General features: G+C 38.1%; 2 protein-coding genes across 2 annotated transcripts; one reads left to right on the forward strand and one right to left on the reverse strand.

Annotated features, from left to right (window-relative positions):
• Positions 1-108: 108 nt before the first annotated feature.
• On the reverse strand, positions 109-11,016 carry LOC125227973 (probable protein phosphatase CG10417). The gene is made up of 10 exons (XM_048132397.1): positions 10,810-11,016; positions 10,277-10,511; positions 8,979-9,070; positions 8,047-8,170; positions 5,442-5,599; positions 4,474-4,705; positions 3,245-3,463; positions 2,810-2,938; positions 1,819-2,228; positions 109-591 (listed from the first exon to the last, which is right to left on the reverse strand). The coding sequence occupies exons 1-10, from the start codon at positions 10,918-10,920 to the stop codon at positions 382-384; spliced, it is 1,920 nt and encodes a 639-aa protein (XP_047988354.1). The 5' UTR covers positions 10,921-11,016; the 3' UTR covers positions 109-381.
• A 1,980-nt stretch (positions 11,017-12,996) lies between these two features.
• On the forward strand, positions 12,997-16,311 carry LOC125228210 (organic cation transporter protein). Its single transcript, XM_048132686.1, has 8 exons — positions 12,997-13,251; positions 13,333-13,412; positions 13,628-13,787; positions 13,877-14,203; positions 14,284-14,508; positions 14,584-14,801; positions 14,908-15,107; positions 15,485-16,311. Exons 1-8 carry the CDS (start codon positions 13,034-13,036, stop codon positions 15,680-15,682), a joined length of 1,626 nt encoding a protein of 541 aa, XP_047988643.1. The 5' UTR covers positions 12,997-13,033; the 3' UTR covers positions 15,683-16,311.
• The last annotated feature ends 130 nt before the right edge of the window (positions 16,312-16,441 follow it).

A 16,441-nucleotide genomic window follows, 5' to 3' on the forward strand; every position in this document is an offset into this window, starting at 1 on the left:
GTGTCGCGTCTGCCAAAAATTTAATATTAAAACAGTTTACAACTTATATTACACGCAGGAATTGAAAACAGAGTAATGATTAGTACTATTGTAATATTAACTAAAAATTGTTGAGCATTAGACTTTTTGTTTGTCACGACATCTATTGACAAGTAGCAGTACTAATAATTTACGCTAGTTGACGCGTGGTTGACGCTAGATGTCACTACAGATAACTTGCATTTACTGATGTATCGATATATAACTCTTTTCTAACTTATTCCTCTATGTTCATACTAACGAGCGATTTGTGGTCGGCTAAAGCCGATAAACCCTTAGACCGACGTCGTGGGCAGGCCGATACAGTCTCAATCAAAGAATATCACAATACTGTCACTGAGTCTACACACTGGACGTGACTTGGGCGCTGTCGTCGTCCGTCTTCTGGCGCTTGGAGTCGGGGACGTCGTCGGCGTCGGCGGCGCGCTTGCGGCCCTCGGCCTGCGCCGCGTCGGCGACCAGCCCGTCCTTGAAGCGCACGATGACGGCCGTCATGTTGTCGCAGCCGGTGCCGTCGCCCATCGTGCCTGGCGCTAGGCAGTGGTCGAACATCTAACAGATAAAGGTATTACTTAGTTGACTTTAGGAAAGATTTTAGGAGCTACAAATCACAAAGGTTTATCATAGATGCCATTCCAACTACTATAAATCTTATCTTATCATATCATAGCAAATATGTATCGCTTGTACTGAAGGCAAAGAAATGTAGAATTGTCTCTTTCTTTATAGTCCATTTCAAATACGAAGGCCCGATGGCACTCGAAACTTAACAATAGGGCTCATAATGTTTGCCTTTTGTTATCTAATTAGGCCCACTTCAAATTGGCACGCGTCGGTGCAATATTTTTGTCGGTGCAATCAGGTATCTTTTGTTATCACTAATCCTATTGTTAACGCTAATTGACCGTCTCAAGTGCCACCGGGCCTTCGTATTTGAAATGGACTATACCTCCAGGCAGGCCAGCATGGTCGCGCGATAAATGATAAAACATCAGGCCGTCCCTATCGATGTTTTATCATCTATCGCTTATATTATTAGACAGCCTACCGCGCAGATCATAATTTCGTTGTCTATCTTTGTATTCTATCACTCTTGAATGATTTGAGCCATACATGAGCAGATAATACAATTTAGATTTTAGCGGCAATCATTAAAATTGCTATTGATAACTAACATTAGAACTTGGAAGTTAAATATTATTTCATTTCTTTCTTTATTTGATATTTACACAGCATTACAGTTAAGACTAATACACTGTTAAACGATAAAATGACATACTATAAGTAGGTAAAACTAAAAATAAAATTAAAACATTTTAAAAACACTAGACTCCCTCTTATCCATCACCTCACAAAATCTCAGGCATACCTTACACACATCCGTCCATCGCCACGCAAGTAGGTCACACTCGGGTGTTGACACCAGGAGCGCATTCAGCAGTGCTAAGGCACGAGGAATCGGCGAGTTTCTATACGCCACCGTGCGTGCCGTTGGCACCGCCAGCAAAGGCCGCACTCGCGGTCTGAGGGTTATGTTTTTAGGTCCGGTACAAAGAATCTTACTAGCCTCTGTACCAATTCCGGGCAGTCAGATTCACCACGCAGGACCCGACATGCAAAACTTAGCAAGTAAGTGTTGCGTCTCACCTCCAAGGAATTGAATCCAAGAGCCCATTATGTACTAATGGCTACGTAGTTACACTTAAATATCGTTTATAAAAGGAATACAGTGTAGTGGCTGATTCAACAGTATCAAGCGAAGTAACAAAAGCAACCTACCTCCTCGCAAATCTGAGATAACCGCTCCCTCCCTTCCGCCAGCCTCGGCAGAATAAAATCGCATACATCTTGACTAGACATGAAATTCCAAATCCCATCGCAAGCGAGCACCATGAACTGGTCCTTAATTGGGTCGATGGTCAACGTTTTGACGTCTGGCAGAGCCGTGATCATTTGCTCCTTGGCGTCTAATTCCTTATTCTGCTTGTAGGAGTGGTCGCCGATGGCTCTTGAGAGGTTGAGGCCGCCATTGATGCGGCCGTCGTTGGAGACTTTGCCGCCGGCTTTTGTGATCCGCTCTAGTTCGGGGGCGTCTTCGGGCTTGTGGTCTATGGACATGTCGATGGCTTTGCCTTCTCTGCAGATGATGCAGCGGGAGTCGCCGGCGTTTGCGACGAACAGCTCGTTACCTGTAATTAGTATGGATGTCATCGACAAACAGAGCAAATACAAGAACTACGCGATAAATGAATTTAGAAGAAATTCATGGTAGACAACCCTATTTATTATTATCAGGCCAGAAAGCTGAGTAGTACCGGGCTAGAGGTTATAATCACTTGCGCTACGATGCCTACCACAACGAAACGAATTTTATCTCTGTCTTTTCCATATTAATGCGATAGTGACAGTTGTCTTTCCTTTGCTACGGAGCGTGAGCGATTGTCTTGTTGGTTTAACACAGCTTGCAAGTAGGTGGGGTGATTTCCCCAAGAGTCAGGTGCGTCTGGACGTTTGCTGGCGAGGTTGCGGACGAGTACTTCGGCATGCCTGGGACCTCGCCTTAATAGTAAGGCAACGGCGACAGAGGGGTTTATGTAGGTAAACCAAGGCTCTCATCAGCCTAGGGAGTCCCACATTGCTATCCCAGGCCCGCCCCGCCTGGATGGTAGGCGTAATGCATTTCTCCACTTTAAGGAAACCAGCCTGGTTATGTGATCAGTAGAAGTCTAGTAAAAAGGTTGAGGTGGCATGTTCTAGAAGCCAGTGGTACCTTTGAGTAACGCGACGACAGCAGTGCAGCCGCTGTCATTGCCGGGTTCCTCCGTCATGGAGAGGTCCTCGTCCACGTCTTCGTCACTGGATTCCGCGTCGTAATCCTCCTCGTCCTCTTCCTCTTCACCTGTTGGTCAATTGTGTTTATAGTTTATTTCATATTTAAGGAAAATTTAACTAGTTTCGTATGCAATATTGTCTTAGTTTACCGCGATAGTTATTCATGAATAAATGTATGTGGGTAGCTTTTGCACATTGTAATTTTTCCTCAGTCACCCGTTGACCACAAATGCTGTTAAATGTTACGTCGGGATGAATTGTAACTCTTGATCAGAGTTAATTTCTCCACCCTCAAAGGCTTCATTGGAATCACTTTTCTAATTGTCTGCAATCTGAAAAGATCCACTTAGTATCTTCAATGTCTAAAACTAACCTTCATTGGAAGAATCCTCAACACCGTTGACATTCTCTTCATCGGACGAGTTGATCTCTCCACCCTCGAAAGTCTCATCATTGGAGTCACTTTCATCATCATCTTCTTCCGCGGCCTGCCGCATCAGGCTTTCGTAGACGGCGGCGGCAGCGCGGCGGAGCTTGGCCTTCTTAGGCCTCTCGGGGACTTTGTCTGTGCTTGAAACGGGCGACAGTTTGGCTGGAAAATGAGAACAATATTAGGTTTTATTTTTGGGCTTGTACATAAAGATGTCCGGGAGAATAACGTCACAATACTTAATAGGGTGGTCCACATTTGTATGGAAGTAAAATAAATATGACTAATCCTTTCTCCACATGGTTCCCTTTGTTCTATTATGAATTAGTAGTTAATGTACCAAATTTTAACCCATTTGCTCATTATTTACAGGTTTTCTTTAGTCAAGTTCATTTCATACATTTCAGTATGGCATTATTGCTTTATTTTGAGCAACCTCTAAATAAAGTCTGATTGTTCTCAAAATTGGTTGATATGATTTTAATAAGTTTTCGTGTAGAAATAACCATGTGGAGCTCAAATAATAAAAAAAATTTTTTTTGGACCACCCTAATACTTAATTGTTATAAGGAGTTTTTCAATTCGCGGCACGCGCGTCATATCAACTTTTGCAATTTAAAAAAACCGGCCAAGAGCATGTCGGGCCACGCTCAGTGTAGGGTTCCGTAGTTTTCCGTATTTTTCTCAAAAACTACTGAACCTATCAAGTTCAAAACAATTTTCCTAGAAAGTCTTTATAAAGTTCTACTTTTGCGATTTTTTTTCATATTTTTTAAACATATGGTTCAAAAGTTAGAGGGGGGGGGGGACGCACTTTTCTTTCCTTTAGGAGCGATTATTTCCGAAAATATTAATATTATCAAAAAACGATTTTAGTAAACCCTTATTCATTTTTAAATACCTATCCAACAATATATCACACGTTGGGATTGGAATGAAAAAAAATATCTGCCCCCACTTTACATGTAGGGGCGGTGGTACCCTAATAAAACATTTTTTTCCATTTTTTATTTTTGCACTTTGTTGGCGTGATTGATATACATATTGGTACCAAATTTCAGCTTTCTAGTGCTTACGGTTACTGAGATTATCCGCAGACGGACGGATAGACAGACATGGCGAAACTATAAGGGTTCCTAGTTGACTATGGAACCCTAAAAAGATCTCTCTGCTCACCTTTATTCTTCCCTTCTGCGGCGAAGTGGATCCATTAGAAGACGTAATATTACTCTCTTCTCCATCGCCCTGCTTAGAATCCGGGACCTCTCCGTTGCAAACATCAGCGCCGTTGCTAGGTTTAGCGTCCTCACTCTGGTTGGGCTGTGTGCAGTTGTCCGCAGAACTGTCCGGAGCTGTGGACTTGTCTACTTCCATGGACTCCTTTGCTGAGTCGCTTGTGGAAACCTGTGGAATGAAAAGACAATAAGAATACTAAGTAAAAGCCAAAATTAGAAGAATGAAATCCCTACCTTATAGAGGTTAATAAAAAGTGTGACGGAAAGATAAATGTAAGAGATAACTCGCACGGGCGTTTTTAGCGGCCGTTAAAAAAAGTACAAGGAGGTCCATATATTTAATACGAAATAATTTCGAATTAACGTCCAACGCTCGAAAATCAAACAGTGCTCAATAAAAAAGCGCCAAGGTTTAAAACGGCCTTCGTGTGAATGAATACATGGTTTTAAATTTGTTTCATTTAAACGTTTTTTTAATGGCCGCTAAAAAAACGCTCGTGTGAACTATCTCTAACCGATTGCATGTAGTTTCGGAAGCAATTACGTCATGAAGACAATAAAGCCAAATCTTTCTTAATTTTGATAATATAAAACATAGTAGTACCTACTTTCAAGCTAACCATAGGATTGAGCTGGAACAAAGCCAAAATGGTTTCTCAAGGCGTATAAGGATCTTGTGGAGGGCCCTAGGATGAACAACAACTATCAAGTTTAGAGCAAGAATTTTAGAAGCGGGCCAGATTTACACTTAAAAAAATGCATTTTTACTACAGTGCTGGCCACATAACCCACTATTTTTAAAGGACCGGTTGCGGGCCGGATACAATCCTTTCGCGGGCCTGTCTTGCGCCGCGGGCCGTACTCTGCCCACCACTGATCAATTGCATCTCTGATAAATAACTCACCTCTCCATTGACATCTTTATCTTGATCATTCGAGTTGGTTGAGGACACACCTCCGGTGTCCTCATCGGATTTAGCTTCAGGGGTGGAGCCTGATGGGCCTTCCTCTGCGGTAGCGCTTGATCCAGAGGCAGGGGCGCTGGAACTTGATGCCCCAAGACCTGAATTGAAATCATTTATATATTACAATACAATACAATACTCTTTATTGCACACCTTGATAAAATACAACAATACAAAACAAGGAAGAAACACGAACAAAGGTAAACAACAGGCGGTCTTATCGCTAAAGAGCGATTTCTTCCAGACAACCTTAAGGTAGCGGAAATTGATAAATTTATATAATGTCAGTAGGTGTCAGCAAATTCGAAGAAATAAACTTATCGCACAATATAGGCAAAAAAATAAAATATTATACATAAACATACATATATAAAGATAAATAACTAAATGCATAAATATATAAATAAAATATATATAAATAAATACACATATAACAGTACCAGGTTATTTAGAAGGAGTAGTCAGACAAAAATATTACGGAAGAGATAAAAAATGGAGTTTAAGTAGTCTCTTGAAAGAGTTAGGAGACTGAGCACGTCTTATATTATTTATTTAATTTAAAAAAATATAATTGTGGGTGTCTGTTTGTTTGTCGAATTGACGTGATTTTTTTAAGTGGAGATAGTTGATGGAGAGTGACATAGGCTACTTTTTGTCTCTTCTTAACCCCCCACTTCCAAAATGGGGGTGGAAGTTTGTATGGAGCATTCAGCAACTTTAGAATTCGCGAGCGAAGCCGCGGGCAAAAGGTATGTAGTATTTCATACGTGTAAGCAAGAAGAAGGAGGACAGAGGACATCGAAGTTATTCAGGCTCTATATGGCCAGGCTCAGGCTCTTTGGGCAGGAGCACCTGGATACCAGCTTGGACCCTTTGACTCGATCCAGAGACGCGCTGTACGAATTGTCGACGATCCTAAACTCACGGGCGGTATTGAACCCGTAAGTCTAAGGAGGGACTTCGCCTCCTTATGTGTGTTCTATCGCCTGTACAATGGGTTGTGTTCTGAAGAACTGTTTGACATGATGCCAACGGCCACTTTTCATCATCGCACCGCTTGCCATCGACAGGGCGCTCATCCACACACCTTACAACCTAAATGGTCGCGCACCGTACGGTTTCAGAGGAATTTCCTCCCACGAACGCTCCGGCTGTGGAATGAGCTCCCTGTCGAGGTATTCCCGATGAACTACAGTATGGGGTCCTTCAAAAAAGGAGTGTACAAATTTGTAATGGGTCGGCAACGCGCACGTGACACCCCTTGAGTTGCGGGCGTCCATAGGTTGCGGTGACCGCTTTCCATCAGGCGGGCCGTATACCTGTTTGCCACCGACGTGGTATTTAAAAAAAAAAATGGTCGATTTTAAAATTTGGACTAAATGTTACCTCAGGATTTTGAATTACTAAAAGCATTTTAAAATTTTGACTGTGTTTAAAAAATAGTCGGTATTGCGTGCGGTATATTTTCGATTAGATGTTTCGCTTTTATCGCCTCCGACATCTACCACGTAACTAGAAATGCCGTAAAAATCTACAGGCGTCACATGCGTCAGTACTTTGTTGTAATGCGTTGGTTTTTAACTTATGTCTTAGCAGATGTCGAAAAATGTAGTTTATATATTTTCAACGGTAGTATGACATCTCAGTTCAAGGTCGCGGTCAGAGTCCGTAATAACGAATTTATTACTTTATCATGTTTGTAATACACACGCGGTAGGTAGCATAGATTTCTAGCCACGCACATTTTCACTACCCTTTTGAGTTGACTGTAGTTTTTTTTTCAATAGAAAGCTGTACCCTGTCAAATTTTAGACCAAACAAAGACACACAAAATTAATGATGAGTTAAAATTGCAGCTGCGAGACTAAAACATCTTTTCAATAATTAAAAAATCATTACAGCCTGAAAAACATCACAAATAGGCAACAGTTGTCTCAATACCAAATATTCAATCCCAAGTTTGGCATAGGCACTAGCTTTAGTTTAGGCCTTATTGAGATTAGTCCGGTTTCCTCTCAATGTTACTGGCAAATCTCAAATGACATAATTCACACAAAAGTTACAAAAACCGGCCAAGAGCGTGTCGGGCCACGCTCAGTGTAGGTTCCGTAGTTTTCCGTATTTTTCTCAAAAACTACTGAACCTATCAAGTTCAAAACAATTTTCCTAGTCAGTCTTTTGTGATTTTTTTTTATAAACATAAGTTCTAGATGATTTGTAATAATAATTTTTCATATTTTTTAAACATAGTTCAAAAGTTGAAAAAGGAGTGGAAGGGTCAGTTGGGGGGACCGCGAACTTTTTTTTCGGGGAAATATTTAGGAGCGATTATTTGAGAAACGTTATGAAAGTGTGTGAAGCGAAAGGATATTAATATTATCAAAAAATGATATTAGAAAACCCTTATTCATTTTTAATCTCTATCTCTCTTCCATATTGGCACGACAGAGTCAGACTGCGATGCGATCGGCGTCTAGCGTCAACGATTCTCATTTCAGCTAGACCGGCTGTGCTCACTGCGGACATATAAATAAATAGGTGTTACCTGAACCTCCGGCCTCGTCCGGGTTCTTCTTGGCGCGGAGACACGGGGACAGCGGGGTGGCGGTGTCACCCAACCGGGCGCGGTGCAGTGAGCTAAGCTTGTTCTCGTATTTAGCTAGCACTTCCTGTGGGCAAAAATATATTATTGACAAATTGAGAATCATGAGCCATCATGTGCAGAGTGGTGCCGGCATCAGAAAATATTAACACAACCTACTGATGTGCCGACGGAAAGTTTACAAAATTCTGAAATTTTCACATAGGAAAACTTCGGAAACTTTCCATACTTTGTACAGACAATTGTATGGCAGGGTCCTTGCTCACGATACCTGTGCACGCTGATGCCACCACAAAAAAATAAGAGAATCTTGTATTGTCAATATATCTTTATCTTGTAAACTCTAAACTTCATAACATGATTTTATTATGTAAACTAGTTATTAGTGATACCATCAATACATTTTCACTTAAACTATACATGAAAAACTTGAGGCTAATATTTTTGTTTCTTGAAAAGCAATGCTTTCAGTCGGTCCCATAGTAAATAGCTGGATCCACACAGGCCGCGTGCCTCCCGAGGAAAACGCGCTCATGCACGCACATTTGCCTCGCCCGAGAAAATTTGCTCGGTAAGATGGCGTCAAAATAATTCTGCACGAGGCACTGCCTCGCACTGTGGACCCGACTAATAAGTAAGAATCTGATGGGATTTTGGAGACATCTTACATACAAAGATTACCAACTATTTGAAATTCTTATTAGAGAAGAGACACTTAGGATGAGGAATTTCGTACAATGACTCATAAATCCCATTATTCCAACTTTCAAGGCCACTGTGCAAGATAGACAGCAATATTATTTTAAGTGTGTGTGATAGAGATGGGATGGGATGTCAATATACGAAATAATTCCTCGTAATAAGAGTCTCTTTACCTGGAGAGGAAGATGCGCCTCTTGGTATAAGTTGCTAACATTTTCATCTTCAGATTCTTCATGATCACTCGGTCCTGCTGGATTGATTTCTCCTAAAAAACATTTATTCTATTATGTTATGTCACTAGAAATAAAGAAAATCTAAATATAATTGATTATATCCTTACAAGCATATGTGAGTGTGCACGGGAAAACGTCCCACTTTGTTGATTGCTATAATGCCGCTTTGTCAGTTTATTCAATATAATATAAAGATACAACTAAATCTCACCTTAATGATAACTGACACAGTGGGACTTTTTACTAAACACACTCAAATGAATTGGTAGGTAAACATTGCAAAAGATGTAAGAGGAAAGAAATATGATGGGATTTATTTTATTTATTTTATTATTTAATAAGCAGGCAGGCAGTTAAAGAACTGATATAGCCTGTATCCAGTGATCATTGTGACAGTAATCATAGCCGAGTTGTAGATTCCAACTGGTTACTTGATTTGTCAATATCAAAATTATTTTTTTATGGTTTTGGTGTATGTTCATTGATCAATTCATATTAGTTCATGATATGTTACTGACATGCCCACATTCATCAGGAAACTACTTCTTACAGCTGAATTGTCAGATAATATACTTCACAAAAGAAAGTAATAAGCAGAGTACAAGTAATAAAATAAGTACAATTTTAACTATAAACTGAAATAAATGTCATATACAAAGAAAAAATGACCAAGGCCTCCAAGTGTCCGATGCTGGACACTTGATGCTTGATGCTGGATCCAGCATCGGACACTTGGAGGCCTTGGTCATTTTTTCTTTGTATATGACATTTATTTCAGTTTATAGTTAAATAATAGTAGTGTGTCTACTAAAAAAAAAAACACAAATTAAAATATTTCCTATGAAATAATTTAATTTGGTCTTAGAGAATAAGTACAATTTTATTGTTTACTTCAACAACTAATAGTAATAACCTAACCACAAAATTAAAATTTTGAAAAAATCTCCAACCGTGACATAGTAGACCGATTTTCATGAAACATCGTTAAGAATACTCCCGACTAACTCAGCTTTCAGACAAAAAAAAACTAAATCAGTTCATCCATTCGGGAGCAACGATACCACAGACAGACACACACACAGACAGACAGACAGACACATCAAACTTATAACACCCCATCGTTTTTGCATCGGGGGTTAAAACAAAGGTTCTAAAAAAAGATCTTGAGCACATTGGGATTTTCATTATAATCTTTCACTAAACCAACATATTATACAATCATAATAAGATTCACATACCTGCTAATTCCTTCAACACAGCCATAACCTCCTTGGTAGCAATGTTGGCATCAAATCCCAAGAATGCATCTTCTAATGCCTTTATCAGGTCCCCATTTTTGTACGCCTCAGTATTTTTAATATAGTCCGGGAGATTCTTGGAGCAATAAGTTGCCACTTCCGCGCCACCGTGCCCGTCATATACAGCGAATAGAGATGTATGCTCATCAAAATCTAACACTGTATTGTGTGCATCCTACAAACAAAGATAACACAATGAAAAGACATTGAATATAAACGATGCTTGATTCTGTACGAGATATATTTCCAAATACAGCACAAAACAATCTTTGACATCTATCCGTTGACTTGTAATAGGTTATAACTATGAAAAGGTAGGTACAATAGATGGTAGTTCAATATATTACAGACTAAAACAAGGAATAACATGCAAGGCTTAGAGTGAAATCTAATTTGCAATAAATGAAACATTATTGGTTGCGTGGATAGGCAGTAACAAGAATCAATGATACAATTACATATAATATTCGTACCTCCTGATTGACACGCCATCCTTGCATGGAGCTTGCCCCGCACTCAAGTTTACTGTTTGATTCATCGCTGGAAACTTTTTCAGTAACCGGTTCTGATAAATATGCACCCATATTGAAATGTCACATGCAATGTAAAACATAAAATAGATGAGGCGCGAAAATCTCCAGGAAATCGCGCAGGCGGCAAGCTATCAAGCCGAGTCAATCAACCGCTCTAAACAGGGTTGCCACAAGTAATAAATATCTTTAAGTTTACCAGTGCTTTAATTTCAAATACCCCTTAAGGTATATTCATCCCTAGAAAAAAAAAATTAAGCGTGAACGTCAAACAGCTTTGTCACTAGAAAAAGGCGCGATTACAAATTTACTACGGGACGATAACTTATCGCCTACTTTTTTTTTAATTTGCCCCTTTTTTCCTAGTTACGAAAACGGTTTGTCAAGAAAAGCGCGAATTACAAATTCACCCAAAATAACCCGGTCCGGCAATGCACCTCCAACACTTCTGGTGTTCCGGGTGTCTATGGGCGGCAGTGATCGCTTACCATCAGGGTATACCTGCCTGCTCGTTCGCTTCCTATCGCATAAAAAAAATACTACGGGACGATATCTTTCCTCGCCTACATTTTTTGAATTTGCCCTTTTTTACTAGTGACGGAAATGGTTTTACAAATTTTATTGATGAAAGGATGATTGAAAATAAATGTAAATTGGGAAGAAAAACTTTTATGAACAAATGCATTTTTTATTTTTGATGCATTTTATTTATATTAGTTGGCGTTTAATTCTTTGTATATTTGTTAGGTATGTTTCCATATGTAAATGTTGTGGCATAAATGTATTATCTAACGATACCATACCATAGATAGGGTTGAAGCTAAGCCTTCACCTATTTTACATTTGTAAGAGCAATTTCGTAAACAGTCTGGCAAAAAAGAGTGTCGTCTCCTTCAAATCTCATAAGTATAAAAACCGGCCAAGAGCGTGTCGGGCCACGCAGGGTTCCGTAGTTTTCCGTATTTTTCTCAAAAACTACTAAACCTATCAAGTTCAAAACAATTTTCCTAGAAAGTCTTTGTAAAGTTCTACTTTTGTGATTTTTTTCATATTTTTTAAACATATGGTTCAAAAGTTAGAGGGGGGGACGCACTTTTTTTTCCTTTAGGAGCGATTATTTCCGAAAATATTAATATTATCAAAAAATGATCTTAGTAAACTCTTATTCATTTTTAAATACCTATCCAACAATATATCACACGTTGGGGTCGGAATGAAAAAAAAAATCAGCCCCCTCTTTACATGTTGGGGGGGTACCCTAATAAAACATTTTTTTCAATTTTTTATTTTTGAACTTTGTTGGCGTGATTGATATACATATTGGTACCTAATTTCAGCTTTCTAGTGCTAACGGTTACTGAGATTATCCGCGGACGGACGGACGGACAGACAGACATGGTGAAACTATAAGGGTTCCTAGTTGACTACGGAACCCTAAAAAAGAAAGACAACTCTACGATGGTGTACATTTTACAACTCTTTTTTTGTCCGATGGCAACAGCAGTTTAACATTTACAAATATTATAATTTAAAATACTGAAATAGGTAACTAGGTAATTATTTCATTGAAGTCAGCGATATATTCTATTTGTGTACCTATTTACAACCTTAGCCTTACTATGCTGTCGGGCATTTATTTGTCTAAGCAATGTTGAGATAAGTTTTGAGATTATGTAAACAATGCATTACAACATCATTAACTACATACTTAGACACGCATTTACACATGTCACATTTTTCTTCTTATTTATTTGAAATATCAGAACATTAAAAAATTTGCATCAAATCAAAAGTAGCGGACGATTATGAAAGCGCAAAAAGCATCAGCTACCTTTAATTTATTTTCCAAGTAGTTGGACGCCTGCAACTCAGGAGCCCTAATTGAACTCTGGCAGCAGGAATATAACACTATAAATAGAACATAGTATTGTTTGGCTTTAGACGCAATAAATTCAACTAAGTAAACTATAAAAATAAATTAAAACAGTATGCAAGAAAAGTAATTAGGAAAATATAACAGAGATAACACTGTTTATATTTGCTTAGTATGTTTGACAAACTGAAATGCATGTTTTACATTGAGAAACCAGAAACTGGGTAATCATTTTCTTGATGTCTTCTCCTGTGAATACTCGTCAATTGAGTTATTTTGATATTATTAGCTAATATGGATACTGTTTATGATCGTGCATTATTTGAAGTAGGGGACAATGGTCTATTTCAAAAAAAGTTTGACTTGATTTATAATATAGTACTTCCATTTTTTTGGATGATGTCGTATAATAACTTATTATTTGTTCTGGCTATTATTCCACATTCTTGTGAGCTACCAGACAAACCCGTAAATGTTAGTGAACTTGCATGGAAATCGAAATACATACCCACGTAAGTAATACTTAAATTTACACTTAGTGTAGTTTCAAAACTAGAAAGCATTTTCTCTAAACTATAACATTTCATATATAGATTTGAGGACACAATAGGAAGGATCAAATTCAACGAATGTTCAATTTACGTTAATCCTGACGTTAATAATGAAACAACAAGTAAGTGATCAAACTATATAGTCTTATAAACTGAAATACTTAGATACCAGCATACACTAAAGAAAAAGTGCTCAAACCCACTGGTGGCGAAGCCAGGAATCTAACCCGGGTCTCCAACTATCGTGCTTACCGTTACACTAGTGTATGTTACCTCCGAAAGCTATGCGGTATTTTTTTTTTAAATCGTCTTCTTTAAGTAATGTTTTTTCATTCAGGTTGTGCTAAATATACATATGATAAAACTTGGTATGAATCCACGGTGCCTTCTGATAACAATTGGGTTTGTGACGATGAGATCTATGTGGCAAATGTTTTCTCTATCAGCAGATTTGGAGAAATAGCTGGAGCCTTGATTTTCGGTTGGTTTGGAGATGTGTGAGTAAGGCTTGCTAAAAACATACAATTCCTTTGTACATTTTTCATGCCGTGCCGTAGCCACTAATCTAGCCCATGATTATTTACAGATATGGTCGTCGAATGACTTATATCATTTCCTTGGCTTTCATTGTTCTTGGAAGGATTGTCTCACTTTTGGGAAGTAGTTCATTCCTTTTTTTTGTAAGTGGTGCTCTGATAACTTGCATATCAACATGGACAGTTGTGCAAAGTTCATATGTAATATCAATGGAAATGTCAGCTTCAAATAGACGTGCAGTGTACACAACTCTTCGAAGTGCAGCGCTAAGCTCAGGCATGTGCGTGCTACCGTTACTGTATTGGTGGCTTAGAGACTGGAAACTATTTATGTCTATAACCACATCGTCACAATTGATATTCCTCTTTTTTTCTTGGTAAGTAGGTACTTACTTAAAAACAGAAATACAACCAGTACATCAGGAATGTTACTACGCATCTATTAAATTGTTTACAGGAACATTATAGAATCTCCCCGCTGGTCCTGGATTTCGGGCAAAACAGATGATTGTATTGTCAATCTTCAGCGAATTGCTCGTACCAATAAGACAACGTTAAGTCCTGAAATTGAGAACGAAATACGGAAAACACCACCAATCGGAAAAATTCAGTCACTTGGCGTTCTCGCTCTGTTTACACATTGGAGGCTGGCAACGAATACCATTCTACAATTAGTTATATCGTCAGTAGATATCTGTATACCTAAGTGTTGGTACTATGTTTTTTTGATATTTCATCAAATGTTTTTTTTTTTCAGATTGATTGTAACCCTAACTTACACCGTCCTTCTTTTCACTCCCGGTGAAAAATCTGATGGCAATCCATTTCTGGAAGCCTCTTGGCAATCATTTGCAGAATTTCCAGGATACTTTATGGGTGCCCTGCTGGCCGAGCGTATTGGGCGACGCTACACGGGTGCTGTTTCCTTAAGCATTTCGGCTCTCATGTGGACCATAGTCGCGTTTCGTGAAAATAGTGGGTTTGCCTTTGCATACATTGATATTTATCTAGATTGTAATAAAATTAATATGAAGATGAATAAAACTTTCAAACGTATGCTTGGTATGATATTATGTTTTAGATTCAAATGGATGGATCCAAAGCCATTGGATAGAAACTTCATTACTTTTCACGAACCGGTTATTCATTACATCTACCTATTACGTCATTAATATGTTCAATATGGAATTGTACCCCACGTGTCTGAGGCAATCAGGGATGTCTTTGGGAAATGTTATATCTAGTGGAGGCGCAGGTATTGCGCCATACGTTTTATATTTGGTAAGCCGCAACATAAACAAAATTAAATATTCTCCTTTGTATTGTGGATGTGTTTACACAGAGAAAAAAAAATGATTCTACTTCCAATTTGGTCCAAGTTAACGTAGTAAAACTTGTGTAAATACTTAATGTGATATCTATCTAATAATTACCTACCGTGTACTAGACTTAAAAATATACACGTCACATAACTAAACAAATAAATTATAAAAAAGAAAATGGTTACTTATCGTTTAATTTTGAGATTTTGTAGATTAATTGCATTTATTGTTATTATGTGCTATACTTACTTAATTTATGTACAATGGATTGGCTTTTGTTTCGCACTAGCTATGATTTATTTACGTTTGTCATAGAAACACTTGTCTTGTTTTCAGGGACGACATGTAGACCCAAAGTGGCCAGGATTATTGTTAGCTGGGGCCACTTTATCCGGAGCAATTAGCTGTCTACTGCTTCCAGAAACATTAAATGCAAAGCTTCCCGAAACTCTAGAAGACGCTCAAAATTTTGGAAAAAAATACTTCCCCTTATCAAAACTGTCATCACAAAAGCAAGAACACAATACTGAATAATAGAAATTAAGTACTAGGAAATTTGTCGTAGCCTAGTCAAGCATCTCACTTTGTCATTTACCGTAATATACAAGGATGAAATTTACTTGTATTTTAAACGAGTTACCTGTGAACGCTAGGTTTCAAAGCATCTTCATGGAAAAATATATACACAGTAGGCCTTTTTTCTCGAAAACGACTCAAATGTGTGTGTATAATAATTTTTCAACTCATGCACAAAAATACATAGTAAAATGACACGTTTATGCATTTGAGTTTTTTATGTAGGTACGTTTGATTGTTCAAATTATTTTTTTATTGCTTTACTATACAATAAATAAATATATCGCCATGAAATTTTATTTATTCTTTGGTGTTGTTTTTCATTTTAGAATGTCGCGCTTTTTTCCACTGATAACTTTGACAGGTGTGTAAAAAAAGTGTAATGCGCGAAAAGTTGACTAACAACAGAAAATTAAATTTTTTGACTAACAAATTCGGTGCGCCAGAGTATAGATATGGCTTTGTGCTGCCAGTGGAAATAATTAATTTAATTTCAGGGTAATGCGTTGGGGTAATTTCTGGGTAACATTATATGACATAAATAAATCCAAATTTTAATTTAATTTAATAAAATCATTGATTTCAATGGTAAATGTAACATTTGTTACATATTAAAACATGCAAGTTAAATAAACAGTAAATATACTTGTTAAAAATACTTTTTTCTTTTTTACATCAGCTACCTTTATAAATACGTTCATAAACAGAGAGAGGTGT

The sequence above is a fragment of the Leguminivora glycinivorella genome, chromosome 7, assembly GCF_023078275.1.
Source record: "Leguminivora glycinivorella isolate SPB_JAAS2020 chromosome 7, LegGlyc_1.1, whole genome shotgun sequence".
Lineage (NCBI taxonomy): Eukaryota > Metazoa > Arthropoda > Insecta > Lepidoptera > Tortricidae > Leguminivora > Leguminivora glycinivorella.